The following is a 24,736-nucleotide window of genomic DNA, read 5'->3' as shown; positions in this document are numbered from 1 at the left end:
ACAGTTGAGCTTTAGGGAATCACAGAGCTTGGGGGTGTATGTACACTGATATTTGTAGTGTTGATTTGCCAATCCGTGTAGTGTACATGCTTACATTTTTATTCTCTTTATGCAAACTTCACCCCAGTTAATCCAGGAAAAGGAATTATGTGGATTTAATTCAACAAGGTTTCAGAAATGTTCCATCTGCTGCTGAGCAGCTGGTGAAGGGATAAATGCAATTAATTACTTAACTTTTGAACAGTAGTCCAGAAAACACCGCTGATAGAGTGTGATTGGAAAATGGTTTTGTAAATTATGATTCAATAGCACATCTACTGCACATTTAGTTCAAAAACAGAGACACAGACACACACTGCTAACCACTTTAAACACTTTTTTGTTTTTATTGTTTATTTTTGTTAAATTTTGTGGGGCAGAACTCATGTATCATGAATGAGATTTACCTTGTAATGGTCATCAGTTACATTATGAATAGTGATCATTTCCAGGTAAACCCTTCTAAATGTTACCCATAAATTGGAGACGGCAAACTTTGTCCATTATTTTTGAGCTGAAGGGTGAGATGGCCAGTTTCCATGTAGACCACCTGTCCTATCTTGGAATGAGTTGGATCAGATCATCTTCAGTAGATATTTGATCTCCTGGAGAGAGTCTGCTTCTTGCCCCAAAGCAATCTTTTCATACCTTGGCCTTGCCTTGGAAATAGGCAACTCTGAAAACCTTTTCCATTTTCACATTTAATTTGACATATTTTTTGTCACAGATATCACCTCACTATGAAATGGTTCAGAGGAAAAAAGGTGGCATATTGATAGCATCAGAAAATAAGTGTAACATCTTAACATGGCCACCATCAAATCAGATGCAGAAACAGATAACCCTTACCGCAAACAAGAGATCAATAAAAATAAAATAAAAATAAAAACAAGTTACACGATGTAAGTTTTATTTGCCTAAGATCAAGAGGCAAGCAGCCATGTTTCTAATTAAAATTACATGGGCTTTGTCCACACTATTTTTCCCCTGAATCTATTTGAGCATTTACCTTGATTGTAATGTTACCTCATTGGCTGCGGTTTTGTTTGTTGGCCTAACTATAAAGGATCTGCCTGTACCCTTGTGGGCTGGGAAGAATTAGGATTTATGAATTTATTTCCTCTGTTGTATTGTTTAAACAGCTTTGGTTTAGTTTTGATCCCTTCCTCTTGCCTTTGAGGCTGTTCCACGGTGTCAGCTGTTGACTGATAGTAAGAGAACTGCCTCACAGTGTGAATGAAAGAAAAGTAGCGGTTGGTAAACACTGATAAGGGATAAATAGAAAGCGGTCAGACAGAGATAGTTCTGTGGGAGCCCAGATTGTGTGCGGTCTGCTAAAATGAGATTCTGTGCCTGTCCTTTTATTCTCTCCCCCACCACCCCCTCCCTGGATTGCGTTTGTCTGGAAAATCTCCAGTGACCTCGCTCGGCAAGTCCCAGGCTGTGGTATTCTTTGTGTGTGTGTGTGTGTGTGTGTGTGTGTGTGTGTGTGTGTGTGTGTGTGTGAGTGTGTGTGTGTGTGTTGTTTTGTTTTCTAACAAGGGTCAAGTTGGCCAGTAGACATGTCCCTGATGCATATGGACAGCTGTCACTGCTGCAAGTGCTTACAATAATTCATTTTCCATGGAATTACAGGACTCTTACCACAAATCCAACATCAGGGACCAGTGACAAGAAACACAACTGTGTTCAGCATTATCTTAAAATGTTCAGCTTTTGTGCTCTGTAGTTACTGGTATCCCATGACTATGCTGAGATCTCATTCTTTTCTATGAATTTATTTAATTCATTATTCATTCATTTTTTTAAGCAATACAAATTTGGACGATGGAAGTTACACTGAAAACTTTAAAGAAAACTATGCTAACCATATGAAGTCATTCGTTTATTTAATTAGTTGTCCTTCATAAGCAAGACAGCATGATCAACACTTGTATTTTTCACAGCTGCCCACACAGTTGCGTCATCTGAGAATGCATCTCTTCATCCACCCTTCCAGTTTGCTCTTATGATCCATTAATTCAAACATCCACATCCTTTTTCACTCAACAGTGTGTTTGTATGATTGTGTGTGTTCATCCACATATCATACAAGTATGTATGTATGTATGAAAGGATGTATGAATGTATGATGGATGTAAATACGTACGTAATTTTTTATTCCATGTAAGACATCCATCTATCCATCCAACCATCATAAGTCAATATAGTGTCAGTCCATCAAGTTGCTGTCATTCTTCAACCATTCACACATCATCCTCTCCATGCACCCATCTGCTATCTGTGTCTGCTATCTATATCTGCTATCTACACCCCTGAGCTTGCTTCTTGTGGCTCTGTCATACAAATGTGTTCCTTTAGTTGATCACATGTCAAGCATATTCTCCATTTGTCCCACATGCCTGACAGTGCACACACTAGTTTTAAACAACTGCGTTTCACTGAGGTCCTGACATGTGTGAATCTGTTAGAGTTCATCCAATGATTTTCCCCCATAGGATTTGCATACATCTTTTATATGATATTATAAAAGACCTCTAGAGGTCTTACCTTGAGGGTCACGATGTGGTATATTTACACCGAAAAAAAAAAAATCAGCCCATTGTGCCTCAGCTGCTAATGAGATTGGTGCGTTTAATGACACAAAGGCACAAAGGCTAGAGGAGAAAAAAACGAGAGAGCCAAGCGCAGCTCGGCGGAGTATCACAGTGTCCCCCCGCACACTACTCGATATACGACAGCCACACACTGGACTAACCTATCCCATCTCCATTCTACCCAGCCTCTGCTCTGTGCCTCCTTCATGCTACTATGAAAGGGAAAACAAAGGCTAAGAGTGAAATGGTAAGTCAGGCGCGCGCAACCCTGCCCTATGGAGACGCCAATGGTGTCTGTGCGCTGCTTTCTGGGCTTTTTTGGCAACGGAGAGAGAGGGAGAGAGGGTGAGATATAGAGAGATAGAGAGTGCGGAGCGAGAGGGAGGCAGGCTTCTCAAGGCTAATAGAGTTGTGATCTAACAGACACACAGATCCAGGACAGGTTAGCGCGCAGCTGTCTGGAAGCTCTTACTTGCGCTGAGCTGCTTTACCAGTGCAGTGGGGTCTGGTGTTGCTCTGAGTGCACTGTGGTACATTGGAGTTTGCCTTTGATCATCTTTGCTTGACTTCACGTACTCTGTGTTGTGTTTGCTCTCCTTGTGCTCTCTAGTTGTCTGCTTGATATTATTTATACATGACTTGCTGCAGTAATATCTTGCTTTAACCTGATTTTTTCTTCTATTTCTTGACATGGAAATTTCAGTTATTATCTACAAGCATGCAAAAACTCTTTAAATGTAATTTTTTTTGTAGTAGGTAGTGGTAGTACTTTGGACAAACGCGTCTGCTAAAAACCATAAACATGGTAGTTGTTTTTTTGCTCTAAAGAAGTTATACAAGCAACTCTTTTCATTCTGTTCCTTGACATTTCTGTTTAGCAATGGCTCAAAACTGTTCTTCAGAGCTCTATTGGTGGGAATACGTTAAGAATGAACTTATGATTTATGAAATAATTAAGATGATGGTTGTGGTGGTTCCATATCAGTTTGGTGCATGAATGTATATTTAATCCATGAACTCCTCTGACTAAGCTGCGATTAAAGTAAATTAAATTGAAAATGAATTGTAACGAGCATGCAAAAATTAAAAACAAAATTAAATTGATTTTAAAATACACTTTATCCTTCATTTTTAAAGTTTGGATCAAGGCATTTAAACATCAAAAAATAAAACAAAATATGACGTTGTCAGCATGAATTCTGATCCATTAAATGAAGCAACTGAAAAATAATTGCAAATGTGCTTGTTTAAAACCACTTAATACCTATAGCAAAAAAATGGATGAAATGTTTGCGGAAGTCCATCTTTTTTATTAAATGCTGGAGTTAAGTCAACTTTATGTTTTGTTAAAGATTATTCATTTTATTGATGCACATAATCATAATCAGGCACCATCTGCTGATCTGGCAAGCTTGCTTCAAACTCATCATACAGCCCTGCTAACCTTTTAAGTACAAAATAGTGGGGGCTTAACCATGTCATCCCAGAAGTCTGTGTGTATGTGTGTGTGTGTGTGTGTGTGTGTGTGTGTGTGTGTGTGTGTGTCTGTCTGTGTTTGAACATTGGAAGATGGAGTGGTGGTAGATACATTTTTCATGATTATTCTGATAGCTACAAATCAGGCAATCATCCTCATGATTGAGCATCTCTATATAGGCGTGGATGTACTATGTGTTTATTTCACTGAAGACATGATACTAAATTATACTGTATGTGTTTGCATGTTCCAAAGGGATTTGTTGACAAAAAGACATGCATCACTTATTAGCTGTTTTTATGTTGGGAGTCCAGTACCACCATACAGAGGAGGAATATTTACTGACAGTATAGCCACTTGGACAGTCAGTGCTATGAAGCATGTAAGAGAAGGAGTTTTCACATATCAGTTTTTTTGGAATAGTGATTACTGGCTAAAGGTTCAAAATGTGTTACACAGACACACACATTTCACACACTCAAAACAAACACACAGAAATACACATTTTGGTGATTCGCCGAAATCAGAATTTGCCATTAGTCTTGTCTTTAATGCATAAAATATTTATGCACAACTCATTCCAAACAAAGCTTATTCAGACTGGGAATTCATATGCCAGAGGTAAATCCGAGTTAACACGGATTTATACTGGCATGAGTTAAAGGACTAGAGTTTGTAATCCAGGTAGCCAGGGGATTTTGCCACACACTGGCAAAAATCACTTAAAACTCCCTGAACGGTCTAAGCCAGAGTATCCAGTGAGCTTCTGAATCTTCCTGAGTTGATAGAAGCTAAATGATAAATGTGCTGAACTAGGCACATGTGCAAGTAGTAAGTAAGTAGCTTGCTTGATTATTGTGTTCTCTGCATTTTAAAAATGTGCACTTGCATGTGTGTGTCTGTGTGTATGTGAGTGTGTGTGTGTGTGTGTGTGTGTGTGTGTGTGTGTGTGTGTGTGTGTGTGTATGTGTGTGTGTGTGTGTGTGTGTGTGTGTGTGTGTGTGTCTGTGTGTGTGTGTGTATGTGTGTGTGTGTGTGTATTCCAGCCTCCCCCCTTTGTACTGTATCAGTATTAGCGAGCTTGACTTTTCAGATCCCCTGCTTCTCAGGATCACAACAGATTAGTATTAGTATTGCTTCTTAACAAAGCCATCCTCATTTGGAAACATTTATTTTTTGACAAATTTAACTCCCCAGTCCGTAAAGCAGTCCTCAGCACATGCTGAGGGTCATCGTGTCCAACTGAGACCAGGCCATTTCATCTTGATTTTGCAACCTAAGTTTTTCAGTCAGAGAGGACATCGGTCAGTCTGATCCCGAACATAAGCCCCAAAAGCGTTTCTTTTTTGCTGGCGCTCGTGTGTGGAGAGGCTGAGCAAACAGAGCAGTGCAGGGCTGAGTGTTTGTGGATGCTGGAGAAGCCAGGATGAAGTGGAGTTGTTTAATGACACGAACAGCTGACTCATTAGGGGAGAGCAGTGAAAGGTAATTAACCCTGGGAAAAGTACAGCTGCCATGCGAGCTGTTCATTTCAGTGCAATCTGATTAGAAATTTGTGTTTAAAGCGTGTGTCCCTTTTTTTTCCAAATCCGGTCCATGATAAACTTTTCGCTTTTTGTATGAGCAGCCCCCCTTCCTCTTTATTTTACCCAGAGGCCTTAAAGGACAGGAGACCTGCCTTTTGTGATGGGGGGATTTAGCTCGAGCGGTAACCACGTTTCTCTAAAATTGCCAACCACCTGGTCGCATTCATCCACCCTCTCTGTTGAAAAGCCTTCCTCGGGCAGAGACAATGGCCAGGATCAGGCTGTGGTGATCGCAGAAAGCAGCCGTGCAACTTCCCCCTCCCCACTAACACCTGGCTCTCAGTGTGGGTCTCGTTTCAACGGCATGGAGCTCAACAGCCTTTTGTGGATGCAGACTGCATTTTAGGGTTTTGTGTACCTTGTTTCTAATGCTTACATTACTTGTTTACGGTCATTGGTCACTAAGCCCTTCCAGTTGAAATTGAACTTCAGTGAGAAGATACAGTTGTTGGTCATCACAACATTTTAACAAGCAATGTTACCGTGAAGCATAATTCAAAATGATTGATTATTGGATATATCTCTTTTTTCTCCACTGGTAATTAACATATTTTTAGTTGTTATTTTAGAATGGTGGGGGTTATTAATTTACACAAAAGTATACTGTTCCCTATTATTATTTATTTCATAGCATAGATTTTTATATTTTTCATTTTATTCTATTATATTCTTATCCATTTGAATTATGCACTTTTTTATGCACTGCTTAAAGTAATAGTACATTTTATATTACACATATTAAACACATTTGGTCCACAAACAATTAAATGGAGCTTTGGACCGAAATTGATCATCAAAAAGTGACATGCTGCTTTAAAGACGTCTTCAAAAGCAGAGGGATGCTGACACTGGACTGACATCAGTTAGGCGAGACAGATCATGCCTCTGATGGCAAATAAGACACTCCAGACTTTTAGAGGTCCGTTGCAGTAGGGCCGTGTGGCAGGCGATCTTCATTTTTAAGGAGGAAACTCAGGAGTGACTTTGGAAACATCACAGAAACTCGCCTAAATCACCTCGGCGAAGGTGTCAGCGATGGTTTGTTTTATGTTGTCCCCACTTATTGCGGCCAATGACAAGTTTTCCCTGTAGTGTTGCCATCATTGGAGATTATTGGGGCGACAGTTGCCAGCCAAGCTTATAATTGTGCATTAAGAATTCTGGGCGCATTTTTTCCTTTATTGAAGTGTCTATGTCTTGGGAAAAGCGATAAAAAGCCAGGCCTCCTTGTAAAATGACCAATTTGGCTCGGCATGCAAACACTTTGCTTGGCGGCCACAGTTGCAGCTGACTTGTGTACCAGAAATCACAGTTGTCTTCAAGGGTTCTTCCGCATATCTCTCTGATCCCAGCGCCCCATAGAGAGGCAAGATTTGAGTTTTTTCTTCTTGAAACTGAAAGTGATTGGGCACACATTTGTTTATCACTGTCCAGCTATGACATCTGCTGTAATACATTTTTACTGATATGTCTGGTATGAGCATGTTAAATATTGTGATAAGAAAACTTGAAGAGTCCTCTATACAAGTGCATCTTTTTGTCATGGCACATCAGTTCTGGGGAAAATTATTTTATTATTTTATACAGAGGGCACACACATTTTAGATGACCATTACACTTGTACATGTGTATACCTACTAGTTTACCTAATGGCAAATAGGATAAGATGCACCTTCAGTGAAATATGGCTGGGCTCGATGTCCTTGTTTGTGTTATCAGTTTGGACTGCCCCTCAGTAAAGTGTATTAGAGAAGTGAGTGTCCATAAGGACAGCACTGCTCTCCCAGCCTCTCTCCCTCTCCACAAAGTGCACAGTGGCTCTGAGCTGGAAGGCTGACACCCAGCTGCCTTCTTTTCTCCACAGGCAGTGGATATCTGATCAAGCCCTGCGCTCCCTGAAAATAGAAAATCCTTTCAGGAAAATTTGTTTATTGAAATAGTCAAATCAGGGCTGGGGAGGGGTGGGGTGGCATGGTTGATGTACTTGTCATGAATTCATTTGCATGTCAATGAAAGGTGCTGAAAGCACTTGTGTATTCTTTAACATTATATACTGTGGCATATTCAATTTGGCACCATTCACATGCTTCATATCAAAGCACCATTTCGGCACTGTGCTAATAGTAGACTTTGTTTTTGCTTGTTTGTTTGCTTCACACACTCTTGTGTTTTGATCCAAGGACTATGAGGACAAAAAGACCCTATTCCTGTGTTTCATGTACAATTACAACCGTTTTTTTCTGCCATACATTTGGACGTTCATTACAGCGGAATTATGAAAGTAAATGCTGCTATCTCTTGCCGTTTTGCATTTTATTATGCAGAACTAGGAAACACTTAGCATGTAAAATTAATGTGGAAATTATTCCCGAGGTAAACTATAAACACAGAAGTTCCCCCGTGCGTTCTGCCTCTTTTCCCCCACTCCCCCCCTCTCTCTCTCCCCCTCTCTCTCTCTCTCTCCCTCTCTCCTCTCCTTCCTCTAGATCAGAGTGTAATTGCCAGTAATCAGGTCTGTTTGCTGCTGATAAAACCACTCTGAATGCGAGGAACCCTCTTTGTGTGATGACTCAATTATGCCAGAAGTGGCTCATCAAACCTGGCCCATCAGCTGCTTTAATAAATAAGGAGGCAAACTTGCTGCAGGCGCATTATAATTCCATTCATTCCATAATTAAATCCATTCCCGTTTTAACCCTTTCTGGGAGGGGAGGGGAGGAGGAGGGGGGGGCGGAGACAAAACAATAAGCAAAGAGATGCTGGGAGTGACCTTGCAATGAGCCCACACACAAAAACCCATAACTCAGACTGATACAGCCCAAGAAAGGTTCAAAAAAAGAGAAGAGGCTATTGAGGAAGGGGATGCACATCAGTGGTGATAGGGGCTCAAGGTCTTTATTTATTTATTGTCTTTCAACACACACACACACACACACACACACACACACACACACACACACACACACACACACACACACACACACACACACACACACACACACACCTGCATGAAAGCACAAATAAGCAGGTTTTTGTAATTACACTGGGTATGTAATCTAATCATAACAGTCATTCAGTAGTGGTCCAAGTATGCATTTCAAAAGCTAATTGAATGCGTCTAAGCCAACCTTTTTGGCCAAGTACCTTTTTGAGGTTAGTGTAAACAAAACAATCTATTTAATATCACAAAGTTTTCTATGAGGAAAAAATAGTCATTAATATTGTTAACATGTGTCACTCTATCAATGTATGTTTCTGTGTCCTTGATTAAAAAAACTAAAAGTTAAGTATTGTTTTTACTCCATGTATGTTTAAGTGCGTACGATGTAGGTCATGGTGAGCTGCTTGTAAAATGATCTCATAAAAATAATAGTTCCACCATAGTTCAATTCTACAGCCAAGACTGCTCACAGATGCAAACATGATGCAAAAAAACAGTTCTCTATCTTGAATTCTCCTGTCCACCTTTAAATATCAATATACATTGTTAATGCACTAAATGGCTATTTACGTGTGGTCTGAGTGTGCTCAGGAGTAGTGGCCAATGTGGTGGTGCCTGGTGGGGGCCCGTAGCCGTGAGAGTTGAGTTGGCCTGGTCTTCCCGGGCCAGCAGATGGGGTCAGGGCAGGGAGCTGTGGCCCCAGACAGCCAGCAACTTGATTACACACAAACTAGCAGCACCAGGAAGCCCCCTGGTATTCCCCTGAGGAACCTGGGGGACTAGCACATTAGCAAAGCAGTCTTTAGAGAACGGAGGAGCACAGAGACACAGAGAGAGAGAGAGAGAGAGAGAGAGAGAGAGAGAGAGAGAGAGAGAGAGAGGGGGAGAGAGAGAGAGAGATCAAATTATGATTCAGCAGATGACAATCTGGGGGTTCAAATTGTCGTTCGTCTTTTTCTTATGCTAATGAGGTCTCCCTCCCTCTTCTCCTCCTTTCTCTCACCCCTTCCTGTGATTTAAGCTTTGGATTCGTGCTTGCCTGTGTGTGTGTGTGTGTGTGTGTGTGTGTGTGTGTGTGTGTGTGTGTGTGTGTGTGTGTGTGTGTGTGTCGGTGTGTGTGTCGGTGTGTGTGCAAGTGTATGTGTGTATATGTGTTAGTAGGGGTTGCTTTGCACATTGCCTATAATTAAGAGAACAGTATATCAGGGTGTATTTTGTGTGTGTGTGTGTGTGTGTGTGTGTGAGAGAGAGAGTTTGTTTTTTCAAAGCAAACAGAAATAAATAATTTGGAACTAAGAGCTCTGAAGTGCTCCCACTGCCCCCCTCCTCCATCCCCTCATCATGGGCCGTTTGTATTAATTAGACACAAGTTATTTGATTTCTGTCGAGCAATCAATTTGCATCTTGTTCCATAAGCCACGTGGGGTCAGAGGATGGCTTTGCCCATCTTCTTCTTAATCCCTACGTCTTAACATCTACTCTCTAAGAATGGCACTGGCCGTTGCTGGTGTATTTGCACAAATGCGTGACAAAGAGACTGGTACTGGCCTATTGGTTTAAAAGTGCCTTCCCATGTGCTTTGAAATGTTGTAATCAGTTGGATGTATTTAATAGGAAGGAGTTGAGCAGAAATAACTGACATCTTCGTATTTGTTATTTCTCAGAGGATGACTTGCACACTCACATCCTGAGGCAGAGGTCTTGTGGACTCACTGACCGGGGTGGATCGGGTGGACCTGACAATATATCCTGTAAATCGTCCTGCAAAATACAAAGAGAGGTCAGTTCTTTAGTTCAGTTCTTCAGGAAATGGTCTGTCATTTGAAACACTGAACTTCTACAATATGTAAGATGTTACGCTGAACTTTTACATAATCTCACAGAAGCACACCCGTAGTCATAATGTCACACCCTTTAGACAGCGATTGTAACTGAGAGACAGGAGCAGGTAGCACTAAGGTGAGACAGAGCCAGTCCAGTCAGCTGAGGCAGAACGGATCCTCTGGTGACTGGCTGCCGGATCAAGGCGCAGGTACGTCTGACCGCTGGATGACCAGCACTGCTGGTGATTAGATGAAGCCCAGCCGCCTCATTGGCTCTGGATCTGGCCATGGCTGAAGCCAAGGTCCAGGGACACAGCTCTAATAGTAGCTCAAGGTAGTGAGTCTCTGAGGAGGAGAGAAAGATTAAGGAAAAAAGGGTCAATCTTTTCCTTTTGTTGGCACTTAGTTTTTACACAGAAAAATAAATCATAATGGTTATGCTTGTCTTGACCGTTACAGGGACTGTTACCAGTAGTGTTTGAAAGGTTTTGAGCTCAGTAGCCAATCAAATGACACACCTGCGTTCCATCTTCCTTAGGCAGCGTGTATGCACACACACCAAATGGACCGTTAGAGAACTGCAAAGGACCTATTTGTGGACTCTACCTTTGAGTGACTTACACACATAGGGGGGTTTATGACCACAGTGGACTGCATTCTGACCAGGGTACTGTAATCACTGCTCTTCATACTGCAATTTATGATTTCCTGACAGGCACAGGAAATGCCAGTGGGTAGACTAATAGTGTTCAAAAGGATTAGGTTTCAAAAATAATTGTTTTATAACCTTTTAGAACCTTTCACAATTTCTCTAGCTGAAGCTTGCATGCTCACACAACAGTGAGAGATCACAGTTATATCATTCTGTTGTCCATGTAACACAAAAAAATGCAAATATGGAAAAATTAGTTTACACATTCAGGCTTGTCTATGAAAGGATCTGTGAATGGATTATTCAGTTGTTTCATTTAAACTTTAATACATGCTATGGTATAATATTAGTGTTACACTGTTCCTTTTAAATGCATTGAAAAATAGATAGTAGTGTGTACTGTATATTCATGGGGATTGTAAATTAACATAAAACAAGACAATGTGATCAAAACAAAACAGTTCCCACATTTAATGGGTCTTTCAAGAGGTGTTAGCCAATGTGCAAACATGGATGTGTGTCTGTGTGTGTGTGTGTGTGTGCGTGTGTGCGTGTGTGCATGCGTGTGTGTGTGTGTATGTGTGTGTGTGTGTGTGTGTGTGTGTGTGTGTGTGTGTTAGCCTACGTGCACATGTGTGTATGTATGTGTGCATGCAAGTGTGTCCATGTGTATTTGTGAGTATACGTGTGTGCATATGTGTCGGCGCATCTGCGCGCACATCAGCGTATGGCCGGAGCGCTGCACAGCAAGTGAAAATAGAGCAGAGTAATGAACTAATCAGGTACATTAGTTTTTACAGAATGTAATCTATAGTGGTGGGGAGTTGTTTGTCTCAATAGGGCCCCGGTAATCAAAAGTAATGAACCTATTACGCGCAGGACCTCTGAGAGACTGGCGTGGCATTAGGAGTGGGCCACATAAAAAGGTTTATTAAAGGAAATTAAGGTCCATCACTGCCACACCTGCTCCCCCCCATTATAAATGTATGACAGGTCAGTAGCTTCAATCACAACAGCGCGCCAGCGAGAGAAGTCAGGTTTCCCATTACTGCGGGGGGGAAAGTAACGCCGTCGCCAGTGACTCAGTGCTCCTCACCGCCCCGGTGACCACTATACACAGCCATCAGCCCGGAATAATTACATTTAATAGGTTTTATTTGGGATCGGCAAGGCGACGGCGCCACTATCAGAGGGGAGAGTGGCCGGGCATTAACAACTCTTTTTGTCTAAACATGCACGGTGTGGCGGCTGTCTCTTTCCACACCTTTCGTGGTGATGTTTTTCCAGCGTGTTATTATGTTTTTTGGCACCTCGGAGAAATGTATTTATTTTGGTATTTAGATGAGTCTGGGGGGATGGTGACATACGGTGGCGTGGCTGCTGTTTGTTTAGAATGGGGCTGTTGTTCCCTCTCAGATTCTGCCTGTTGCTAACATGTTTGCTCTCCAAACAACAGTCAGCCACAACACAGAGACCTCTACTGAATCCCCAGCTATTGTGTTCCACTTACAAGCATGTCTCTGATTGGGTAGTTGAAAATTAATTAAAAAAAAGTTCACATTTAAATTACAAGTAATTTAATTTAAGAAGCAAATAACACTGATGTTTGAAATTTGTTTGATGTTTGAAATACCTATCTTGGAAATAAAAGTTTGTCAAACCACCCAATCTACAGAAGTCTTTGAGATGTGCAGCCCTCCCCAACAGTACAGTACAGCTAGGTGCTCAATAGGCAGGGGATTAATCTTTTATAAATTCATTCAGTTATTAGATGCATTTGTGTACTCTGATTTAAGGAGACAAACATTAACTAGCTGACCCTATGAAGTAGCATGACATTCAACTATCACCCAAATCAAACTGGTGCGCTTGTTTGAACCATTTAATGAGCTGTATGACTTGCACTTCAAAACTTCTGGATCGATGCAGCATTTATGAGGCAGACAGACAGTCCCTCCTTCCCTAATTTGCACCATGGAGCCCTGTGATCGATCAGTCTTTACGTGGAGCCACAGCGATGGCAGTCCACTCTGTCTGTCCGTCAGTCTGGCTCTCCGCTCACCTCCACTCTTTATCATTTTGCAGATGGACGCTGAAGGCGAGGAGAACCAAACCCAAGTATGCGGTGGCAGCGGGGGTAAGTAGCGCATGGTGCTCGACGCTCTGTACCCACACCAACACGCCCCTACCTCCTACTCCACGTCCCATTCACGCTCATCCACGCCACTCAGCTCAATTCAGCTGAAGTATCAGTTCAACAGTTTCATATCAGAACTGTCTGCTTTAATATTTCATCTTTTCAACGTGAAGAGCGGGCCTGCCAGCAAAGCCAATGCATTATTCAAAGGGGAATCACTTCATTAAATTGCAATATTGGCTCAAATGAGTTAAGGAGTGCGTCTGTGCCCGGTGCTTGCTCGATCTGAGGTGGCATATCGTTATTTAAGTGCTCGGAGTCTTGTAGGGATTAGTTGTTCCGCTATACGTACGTGCCATTTAAACAATTCTTTGGCATGCTCTTGCAGGGGAGGGGAGGGTTGGACTTGGTGAAGAAAGTCTCAGTGAGTTAGTCTGGAGTTCTCTACAGAGCTCTGTCAATGTTTGCAGTGATCCCCATCAGCTGCTGTTTTTTTACTGTGTTTGATTCTAGTTAGGCACTGGGGGACTGGATTAGACAGGAACAGAAACACCATTTATCTTTTCTCGCCATTCAAACCACAAAACCTGAAGCTGAACACACATGCCAGGGAAAATGGCAGTTCTGAACCTCCGTCTGTGAGTCTGCTTATAAATGGTGAATAAATGATAGCGTATAAGCAGTGTGTTCATTCTTCTCACCCTCGTCAGTGTGTTTCTCGCACTGGCCTGCGTCCCTGTGGGTGCTCATTGTAAACGCCTCCTATCTCCGCTTCAGTTAATTTCCTGTTAAAATGGACCTCAGTTGTGACACAGTGGAAAGAAAAATAGTTAAAAATGCTGAATTGTTGGCAATGGTCTTGCTCTCTCTCTATCTCTCTCTATCTCTTTCTGTGTGTTTGTGTGTATGTGTGTGTTCTTCCAAAGACTTCCTGAGTAAACACTCAAGATCTTTCTATTGTGCCCCAAGGCAGTTATCTCTTCAGCTATCACAAACTAATTTTCAACTATCAAAAGCTAATCTTCAGCTACATGATCTCATGATCCTACATTGTCTGTGTGTCAGTGTTGGTGTGCACATGTGTGTGTGTGTGTGTGTGTTTTCATCAGCCGACTTCTGTGTAACCTGCGCAGTTGTCTAGCAGGGTCAATAAGCTGATGTTTTGACTTCAGATGCTGGGTGGCTGATAGTGGGTGGGCAGCTGTGTCTGTGGTCCAGCGCAGTGGAAATGTAAACACACACATTTACCCCTCTCTCCTGTCCCTCTGTTTGCAGTTCTGACTGACTGCGTTGCTGAGGTGCCCAGGTAAGCCAGAGTTCAACAGCCTTATCACGTCCATGCTGGCACCGGTGCCTTGCTGACTTTCATTCACCTGTCCTGTTTTTTATTCTTTCATCAAATGCATGAATGGGTAGCTGTTGGGTTTTTTAACATACAACTTAAACAGCAGTATTTTGCATAGTCCTCTTTGTAGTTCTTTGCTTTGCTTATGTCCCTAGGGACCATTTACTGTATCACAGATCCTCCATGTCCTTGAATACGTACCACATGGTCTTATTTCAATTCCAAATGTGTAGAGCATAATAACTACAGTGTAATTACCGTGATGACATATTGTATTTGGTGTTTTTACACGTCCCTTTATGGTGAGTTAGTGCCCACTGGGTATTTTTATGTTCTGATGGAAATAACAACTAACGGTCAGGAGATTTCAGGCCTGGGAATGAAGCAGCTAGGGTGTCTGCGTGGGAGCCTTTTAGACAGGGCTGTGGCCATACTTCGGGCTGTATTGTGTAGGGATGGTCGGAACAGTGTCAGTCCGCCTGTGTTTTTATGTGCATTGTGAGCCGGGGGTCTGTCTCCCTCGTGGTGGTGACTGTGACTCGATAATAATGGACTCCTGACCAACACCTCCCTGTCTGTGGTCACTGCAGCGCCGGCGTGCTGGCTGCCAGGAAGAGGAGCGCGCTCGATGGGGTCCTGGGGGCCCCCGTCAACAAGCGCAAGTCGCTTCTGATGAGGCCGCGTCACTACAGCCCCAGCCCCAGCCCTGGCCCCGGCCCCGGCCAAGCCAGCGACAGAGACGAGGACGGAGAGAGGGACGAGGATGAAGAAGGCGCGGAGCTGGCAGCCGCACGGGACAAAGCCGAGCTGAGGAACACTGACACTCCAGCAGGTAGACAGATGTCCTGTTGTTTTGTCTGTTTTGATGAACAATTGACGCTGAATTTTAAACTGCCATCTGTTGCATTCATATTTCCTCTTCTCTGCCACCCAACTCCCTCCCCTCCCTTTCTCCTTCCCTCCACCCCCTTCTCTCCCTCCCTCGCTGTCGTTAATTTCCACTGTGTCTGGGGCTGGGGAGTAAAAGACTACACTGCTGGGGCCACATGAGTAGACTGTCACATCCACAGACCAAAGTTTTTTGACGGCTGATCTGCCATGATATTTTTGGCACAGCAAATCTCTCTCTTGTCTGTGTGCCTGTACATGTGTGTGTGTGTGTGTGTGTGTGTTTGTGTGTGTGTGTTGCATTGAGACCAAAGTGAGTATTCAGATTAAATGATGATGTTGTTTCCCCTTTCTTTTTTCTGTATTTAGCTCTGAGCAAAAGAAAATATACTGTATTATTTAATCAAAGCGTGGAACAAGTCACCAAAATGTATTGTCATGCTTCTCACTCCTGCTGAGTACACAGCTCAAACAGTCTTTTTTAGGAGCTTGCATAATTGCTCGCATAATGTCACTAATAGAAAAGAGGGTAACACTGTGATTGTGTGCTTCCTTTGACAAAGGAGACAGCGCACTCAACACACCCAAACCTTTTTTTGACAACAGTCGCACAAAAATAATCAAAGTTGCTGTTTTATTTTATAGAAGTGGACCTTTAGCAAAACAAAACATTGCGTTTTTTCTAATGAATCAATTATGAACATTTTGGCAACAATGTGCATGGTTTATGTGCGTATTTCCCTGGCCTCTATAATCTGTACTTATTTGGTGTATTTTTAACGATGTAACTAAGCAACAAACGTAATTGTCCCCTTCGAAAGCCTTTGTTAGGCCATCTAACACAGTCCAAATATACATAATTAGGCATAATGTCTACAGCCCATTATTGGACACATGTGGGTTGTTAAATGGACCAACAGAATAGCTCAATGAATCGAGTAGATTTACGGGAAATGGAATTTATTTGTTTCCAGGGTTCATATTACATGACAATTATTTAACCCTTTTGCAATATTTTCACTAGGCATCATTATAATTCTCCCAAACTTTATTCATGGGAGATATGTCCTCATCTAAGAGAATGTGTACACAAAACATTTTATAGACTCTATAGGAAAATCCATTTAACACCACAGTGATGTATGTCCTGTGTGTTGACAGCCACATTAAGAAGTTGGCTCTGATCAGTCGTCTGTGGCAAAGGTTTGGTGCATGTCGGGGTGGCATAATACACAGCAGTAGTGAGGAATGGAAGAATATGGAGGAAGGGCTGCAGTCAATATCTGCATTTCACAGCGAAAGGGAGAGGGGTTGTGGCAGGCGGCGGTGGAGGTGGGGGTGGTGGGGGTTGGAGCTGGGGGAAGCCTCCCATTTGGTGGCACCGTACTGCATGTGACTCTAGCCAAGCTTCTGGTCTGCAGACTCGCTCTCCGGTAATGGCTATTCTGGAGTACAAACTGTTCACCTGTTCCAACACGCAAATTACAGGCGGGATCCAAGTGTTTCTCTCCCTCTCTTCCTCTCTCTCTTTCTCTTTCTCTCTCTCTCTCTCCCTCTCTTTCTCTCTATCTCTTTTTCTCTCTGCTTCCATGCCCCCCCCCCTCTTTTGGTCAGGGCTGTGCATCCATCTGGATGGCAGTGAAGTCCTCTGTTAATTGTAACTAAGCATAACTGGCGAACTTTTCATCTCAGTGTTGGACAGCCTTGCTTTTTGACGCCTCTGTTAAGATTCAAATGTTCTAGTGACACACAGAGTATCAGGGAGGAGCGGCCATATCTCACCATACAGCAACACAATCTGCCTGCTTTGCATGGAGATTTCTACTCGATGTGTATTCATTTTTTTAAGTCACTTGGGCAAATCCCAAGCTTTGTGAAAAATCAGAGGAGACTGTTTTTTTTTTTTGTGTCAAAGTGTAAAATGTTTCTGTGTCTGCATGTGTCTTGAACAATAGAGTCTACCACTGAGTTATTCAATTTAATATTGTTCCTATACACACTTAAAACACATACTAATAATACATAAATGCACATCACATAAAGATCTGATAGGGCCTCAGCAATTACAGGGACGTGACACAGCTCCAATAATCACTCCTAATCACGGTATATATTCCTCATCTTCGTCAAGAAAAATGAGATGAACTCCATGACCTGGCATGGGTAGATTATGTGTCCTTTGTCTCTGATCCATTGGATGTGGCCTGTACTGGTACTGTAGTGCTGTGGCCTCCATCAGGGCAACACCTCCCGGTTCCCATGTGCGTGGCTGCTTGCGGTGTGTGTCGGCGGGTGGAGGCGGCGAGCAGCTGGTCCCACACCTGTGATGAGGGATGACGTGGGGGGGTCCAGGGGCCGTGGCTGGCCAGAGACTCCCACACAGTGTGCAGGAGGGCCTGTCTCATCCTCTACATGTTGGAGATTTGGAAAAAATAAACAAATAAACATCTAAAGGAATTTGTCATTTGTCAACTGACAGTTGAAGGTTTCGGTTGTCTTATGAAAAGCCACAGAGGCTTGTTTGCCATCAACTGTATAGCACAAAGCGCTGTCCCATCCTATATTTGTAAATCCTACTATCTGTTTTTGGCAGAAGTGTGGCAGACAGGGTGATCCATTGAGCATTTATGTTGCTTTTTTGGGGGGATTAAGCGTGGTACCACACACTCTGCAGATATCTGTTAATGCCTGTTTTCTCCTTAAGAGCACTTTAACACACAACACAACATTTTTGATCCCCAATGATTCCCAAAATATCTAATCAACCAATCACACTGCCCAGCTCTGCCCGTGTCTATTTCTGATGCGGGCTGTGACGTCAGATCATCTAAGAGGATAGATCTATCGCCTACTTATGATTTAGTTGGACTGAAAAACCCCTTATGGCCTAAGAGCCTTATACACAAGTAAGTTTCAGTGGTTTTGCAGATAAAAAGAGATTTTAAATCAATCCAGATGATAGCTTCCCTTTGTTAATCATTGACTCTGACTTAATATAATCAGCCATGTTTCAATTCTAAAGTATCATTTAAAGGGGATTTGGGTGCTTAAGAGGTCCTAGCTGTCTGACCCAGTAATGAAGACTTATTCTGGCCACTGTATAAAGCATATCTCTTGTTTTAAAGTGCTAATTTTTTTTCAAGTTGTTTCAAGGCTACTTTTATGATGAATGTGATGATTTCAATCAATTAACAGTAGCCTAAGCTATAAAAAGCTATTCATCTGGTTTAGACATAATATTTCTTTGAATTTATAAATGCCTTTTATTCATGTCCTATTGATTTCCCCAATTTTGTTTCTACAGTGGAATAGTTATCATTTTTTGTGATCATTGTCCAAACATCAAAGGCTGCCTTACAGGTCAGGGCTTGCCTGTCAGAGATATTCAATTTTGTGCAACTTCCACATGTAGCATGCTGTTTACATCATTGGACATATTTGTGTTGTCCCTCGGAACAGTTTTCAATCTCTCTTTGTTCCGTCCAACATGAAACCTTAATGTTTATCTTCCTATCAATCTACAGGAACATAAAAGGCTTCATAATCCAAATCTTTTTTTATGCACAGAATCATGAGTGTGGATTAGGCAGCGCTCTGCTTTCTTGTAACAATTTTGTTTCCCATTTCGAAGGTTTTTTTTTCCATTTCTCCTCTTTGTTTATGTCTTTAAAATGAAAATGATGTCCACACAAATGAGTATTCAGGATGACCAGAAGTTGAAATCACAGTGCCTTAAAGTCTTTGTCTCTTTTCATCTCGCTCGAACACTTCTTTCCCATTAGAAAACTCATGTCCAACGCCACGACTGCTGTTTCCTCTGTTCTAATCCGCTGATTTAAAATCTGTGTCAAGTTGTAGGTTTGGATTTGCAAATTCTATGCAGAAGAAAACAACAATGTTCGTCTCTGGTTTCCATGTAGTTCTTGCACCCCCACCCCTCTCATTTTATAATCTTTACATACTTGGAATGCAATTTGAAGAAAAATGGATGTTGAGGAATTACTGTAGTAGTTCCATTTGCTGCTGCATATCTTAGTGTTTTTTTCATCTAAGATGAAGAGTGACTACTGAAAATGTGTAGTTTATCATTTGCATCTAAATTCCTGTTGTTGATGCTTGAATGATTTTTGTTTTATTTGTGTTTATTAATATGGAATACAGAGTTGTGATGTTTGCAATGTACAAGCTGTTTTATTTATTTAGACTGGGGTTGTAAAATGAGATCTCTTTTTTATTTTCAGAGGAGAATGGAGTGCTTGACCCTGCTCTGCACAGTGAGAGAAACACACACGCCCAGGACTCGCTCCACTGGTCTGACGTCCTGAGTGAGGGATCGCCTCTACCGCAAAGCCTGATCCCCGAGATGATCGACGAGGAAGAGGAGGATGAAGAGGAGGAGGAAGAGGGTGAGGAGGGAGGCCTGCATAAGGAGAACCACGCGGACGAGAGCTTGCGGGAGATGGACATGGCCTACCGTCTGGCACGGCACCGCGACCTGGAGCATCTGGAGCGTCTGGAGCTGGACAATGGTGAGTGGCTGCAGGCCCCCTCGCCTGCCTCCGCTGGTGGCCAGCTCAACGGCGTCCACCTCCACCTCAGCCCTGCCAAGCCCGCTGACGAACCCCTGGCCAGGAGGGTGCGTCTGGGCGCCGAGCTGCACGCGGAGGATGCCCTCCTGGGCTACATGGGCCGGCCCGGCAGCGGCCTGCTGGTAGCAGACGACTTCGCCTTCACCCGGGAGCCCAGCGAGGACAGCGAGGACGAGCTGCACCACCACCACCACCAGAACCATCACCATCACAACCAGCAGCAGCAGCAACAGCAGGCCCGCCTGGAGCCCAGCTGGGGCCCCGGGCTGGCGGTGCGGCCGGTGAGCCTGGACCGGGCGCGGCTCAACCTGAGCCTCCTGGAGCAGGCCATGCTGCTGCAGTCGGAGCAGCGGCAGGCCCTGCAGCACGCCTACAAGGACATGGACCGCTTCCTGCTGGAGCAGATGAACGGCGAGCGCCGGCACCAGAGGATGCTGGAGATGAGCGCCGCCCGCGCCGCCTTCCACGGATGTAAAGGTGCGGCCCCTCTGCCCTACTGTCGAGCCCACATCATATGGCCGCTAGTGCAGTCTCTGTGACTGAGCATTAAGAAATACATGCCCTAAGTGAAGCTGTAGCCTTAACCCAACTGGTTCCACTTCAGAGGACTGTGAATATCATGTCCTCCACTGTTGCCTCGCTGAATTGCACATTTAACATAACATTTAATTCAGATTGATATTGATTTATTTTGGCCATCAAGGCAAACCATGCGTGCATGAACCCAATCAGTGCCACGCACAAATTAGCCTGTGATTACTGTGCCATGAAATCTCACAGTGCACACACCCTGGAGTTGCGAGGACAGTCACAAGCGGTCTAATGTTAAATGCTTTTAATGTTCATGCCAGGAGGAAGCACACTACCTGCCATCTGACAATATCCTGCCTCCCACTCTTTCCCTCTTTCTCTCTCTCTCTCTCTTTTCTCTCTCTCTCTCTCTCTCTCTCCCTCTCTCTCTCCCCCTCCCACTCTCTCTCTCCTCTTTCTCTCTCTCCCCCCTTTCTCCTCCCTTTTTTCTCTCTCTCTCTCTCTCTCTCCCTCTTTCTCTCTCTCCCCCTCCCACTCTCTCTCTCCCTCTTTCTCTCCCCCCCCCCTCTCTCTCCCTCTCTCTCTCTCTCTCTCTCTCTCTCTCTCTCTCTCTCTCTCTCTCTCGCTCTCTCTCTCTGTCTTTCTTTCTCACTCTACTGTATCTCATAGCTCATTTGAAGCTGTTTCATCTCTTTTCTAGAACACTCACACCTGACCTTCAGTATGTTAGAATCACCAATAAAGGGACAGCGATGTCGAGATTGTTACAGGGCCATATTGTGCGAGGAAGGGTTCCTTTACGTAAAGCTGGAGAGATCAAATCCTCTTTAGTACTAAAACATTTGGCAACAAGTGGCGTAATACATAACTGCTCTGGAAATGAAAAAAAATAACCAAATCTTCTGATGGAAATGTCCAGGCTTGCCATATTGGAATCATGCAGATATTTAACCATGACCATAAGTCTTAAATCCCCCTAAAGTACCTCTCATGTTTCCTAGTGATTCTTCAAATGACTGCTGTTAAATGTGTAATCCCATGTGTAATCTTTCTGTGACTGAGCATTAAGAAATGCATGCCCTCAGTGAAACTGTAGCCTTAACTAATGTAACAGATTACTATAAGCATTTTGAGCAGTAGAGAGAGAGAGAGAGAGAGAGAGAGAGCAATGTGTGACCAGGGATTATTAATGTATATCTCAATCTATCTGTGTTTTGAAGCAAGGACAGTTGTTAATGTCAGCGTGGTGCTATTTCCTTGAAAAATGGCAATTTATAACAGCCAATTTATAGCTACATTGTTCTGTTTGATTTTACAATACCATTAAACATTAGCTATAACATTTGATATTTATCAATCATTTAAGCCATTTTGTGGTATTCTAAGATCTCTCTACTGTGCATGGATGGAATTGTGTCAGGAAATATGCAATAACTTCCCCTGTTCTGATGTTGATGCAGACTCCCTGCGTCCAGATAAAAAGGATGTGAAGTGCCCCACTCCTGGCTGTGATGGCACTGGTCACGTAACAGGACTGTACCCCCATCACAGGAGCTTGTCAGGGTGTCCCCACAAAGTCCGAGTCCCCCCAGAAAGTGAGTATCTCATGCACTGTGGCTGTTATCATGAAATATTACTGTGTCATTGTTTCACTCAAACCCAGGATGAACACATTAGCTATTGAAATGTGACCTTGGAATTAGGAACTACATGGAATAAGTGACAAGGGAATACTAGAGAAACAAATCCTTATGACAAGGCAGGGCCTTGGTCAGGTTTCCTTAACACATATTGTGTACTGTACCTTGATAACGTTTTTGACTATTATATGCATGTTTCCCGAGCTATCTCTTAAGAGTCTTATAGTATAATAGATTATTGACATCAATAAAAAATATACAAGTCAAAATGTAAGAGATTTCCAAATATGACGCTTGTAGGAAACAAGTTACTTATAAATACATATTTTAAAATGGCTAATTAATTTACACTATATTTTATTTTCATTAAGCACAACAGAAACGCAAAATATGTACATCTTCTACATCTTGCCACTAACATGATAGTTTTAGCCTACTGTATAAACTGTTTTTTTTTATCAAAGGTATATAGATAGCTGAAGAGTGTTCCATACCAAACTTATGAATGTAGCTATAAATATTTCAGGAACATGTCAAAACTTTAAGGTAGAGCTCAAGGTATAACTTAGTGATATTAAGAAGTATTAAGAAGGGTTCAGGAAATGAGGCCCTGATGTTTTGAGAACATTAAAATGCATGTATAATTTCCATAAATGGATGCCCACGTTTATTTGTAATTAGGTGAACATCTAATTAATAATGAGCAATCATGGTGCCTTAAATTGGTGCATTATGTTTGGGTGCTTAAGACACATGACACACTTTAAGAACTTTAAGAACCGAGAGAGAAGTGACAGTTAGCTGTGAGTAAAATGGAAATATGTTTTATGAACTTTGAGTCATCACACAGCTAAGCAGAACTATCTAGCACAAAGAGGAGTTGTTGGCCATTTTTTTTCACCATTTAAATGCAGCATAACAAACACTTACCACTTAACAGAAAAGCAACAAAAGGAACAAAAAATTGTAATTAACTTTTCTCAATATGAAAGCGTGTACTTTCAGACCAGAGGCTGTATTTACTAATCAAAGACTTGGCAGATGCCAGCATGTGGAAACAAATAGCTGGACATGTCAGACAAGCTAATTGAAAATTGTGTACAAAATGAAAAGTTACTGGATACTTAAAAAACTCTAAATTGAACTTCAATCATATGTGTGTGATTTTTTTAGAAGAGAAGAACATTATGTTATGAAGAATGAAGTCAGTTATATTTAAAAAAAAATTAAAAAAAACTGCCAGACATGCCTTGAAGAAGAAGAAAGTTAACATAACCATGGAAACTCTTAAAAGCTAGAGACTCTCTTCATGCACATTGTTTCTCTCTTGTAAACTGTAGAAGGACCAACCTAAATAGCACAACCATACAACAGCATTTTTATCATTGTAACACTGATTCACACTAGTCATATATGTTACTCACAAAACTTTTCTGCGATAGAGCCGATAGAGCCAGTTTATTTCAAATGGCACACCAATTTGATCATTACAGATAGCACAGTAACATCCCCATAGAGGATTAAACAAGACAATTGAGACTGCAGGCCACCACACATATGAGAAGACCAGACATGTTTTACACATTTCTATTGCATTCTAGTCGTTGATATTTAAACAATGTTTCTTGTTGTTATTAGAAAGGCTCTATTTTATTTGTGTATAACAAAAAGAGTAGTTTAACAGCTTACACAATGTTCACAACACCATGAATGTGAACTTGCACATCATGTTTGTTTCAAACACACCCACGGTGAACTGTGAACTGTGTAAAGTTGGTCTTGGGTGACCTGACTCATCTGATGACAACTCCTGTCCACAGTCCTGGCCATGCATGAAAACGTCCTCAAGTGTCCGACCCCTGGCTGCACGGGAAGAGGTCACGTCAACAGCAACCGTAGCACACACCGGAGGTGGGTCTTTTCAGATAACAGGACACATTATATATTGTAGCTGAAATGGAAGCAAGATTAGCAACATCAAAAGGCTATTATTGATATAATAATACGTCAGGTGGGTCATAACAAAATAGTAGTTAGTTACTGTTAAAATGTAAGGGTAGTAAAAATTTTAAGTAAAAAAGTAAGAAGTGATTTGTAAACATTTTTTTTCTGTGCCTTTTAAAATAGCATCACCAACCTGAAATTTATATTGTGTTTGATAAGGTATTTGCCTATTATACAGTATTTGTGTAGGAAACTGACTGGGGTGTGTATTTGATATGGTTGTGTTTGGCTGAAAAGGATGCCATCTTGTGTCTGCTCCTAGTCTTTCAGGGTGCCCCATAGCTGCTGCAGGGAAGATCTCCAAACCACAAGAGGACATGAACAAGTCTAGGCAGCCGCCTGATCGCTTGTCCAGGTAATGTTACAAATGGTGAAACCCTTGTTGAAACTAAGATATCACAGCATCTGAATCCTGTAGAAATATTGTGTCTGGATGACTTTTATAGCAACTATAAGTGTGTGTGTGTGTGTGTGTGTGTGTGTGTGT

The 24,736-nt window shown here is 42.3% G+C and overlaps 1 protein-coding gene across 1 annotated transcript in view; it reads left to right on the top strand.

Annotated features, from left to right (window-relative positions):
- Positions 1-2,779: 2,779 nt before the first annotated feature.
- Positions 2,780-24,736, top strand: part of st18 (ST18 C2H2C-type zinc finger transcription factor) — a 34,808-nt gene continuing 12,851 nt past the window's right edge. The window contains 8 exon segments of the mRNA XM_048259558.1: positions 2,780-2,883; positions 13,201-13,252; positions 14,528-14,558; positions 15,188-15,429; positions 19,727-20,551; positions 22,066-22,200; positions 24,066-24,156; positions 24,512-24,604. Coding sequence (XP_048115515.1) covers positions 2,851-2,883; positions 13,201-13,252; positions 14,528-14,558; positions 15,188-15,429; positions 19,727-20,551; positions 22,066-22,200; positions 24,066-24,156; positions 24,512-24,604 — 1,502 coding nt within the window. The 5' untranslated portion in view covers positions 2,780-2,850.

This window comes from Alosa alosa, chromosome 1 (assembly GCF_017589495.1).
Source record: "Alosa alosa isolate M-15738 ecotype Scorff River chromosome 1, AALO_Geno_1.1, whole genome shotgun sequence".
Lineage (NCBI taxonomy): Eukaryota > Metazoa > Chordata > Actinopteri > Clupeiformes > Clupeidae > Alosa > Alosa alosa.
This window is presented reverse-complemented; position numbering and strand designations above follow the sequence as displayed.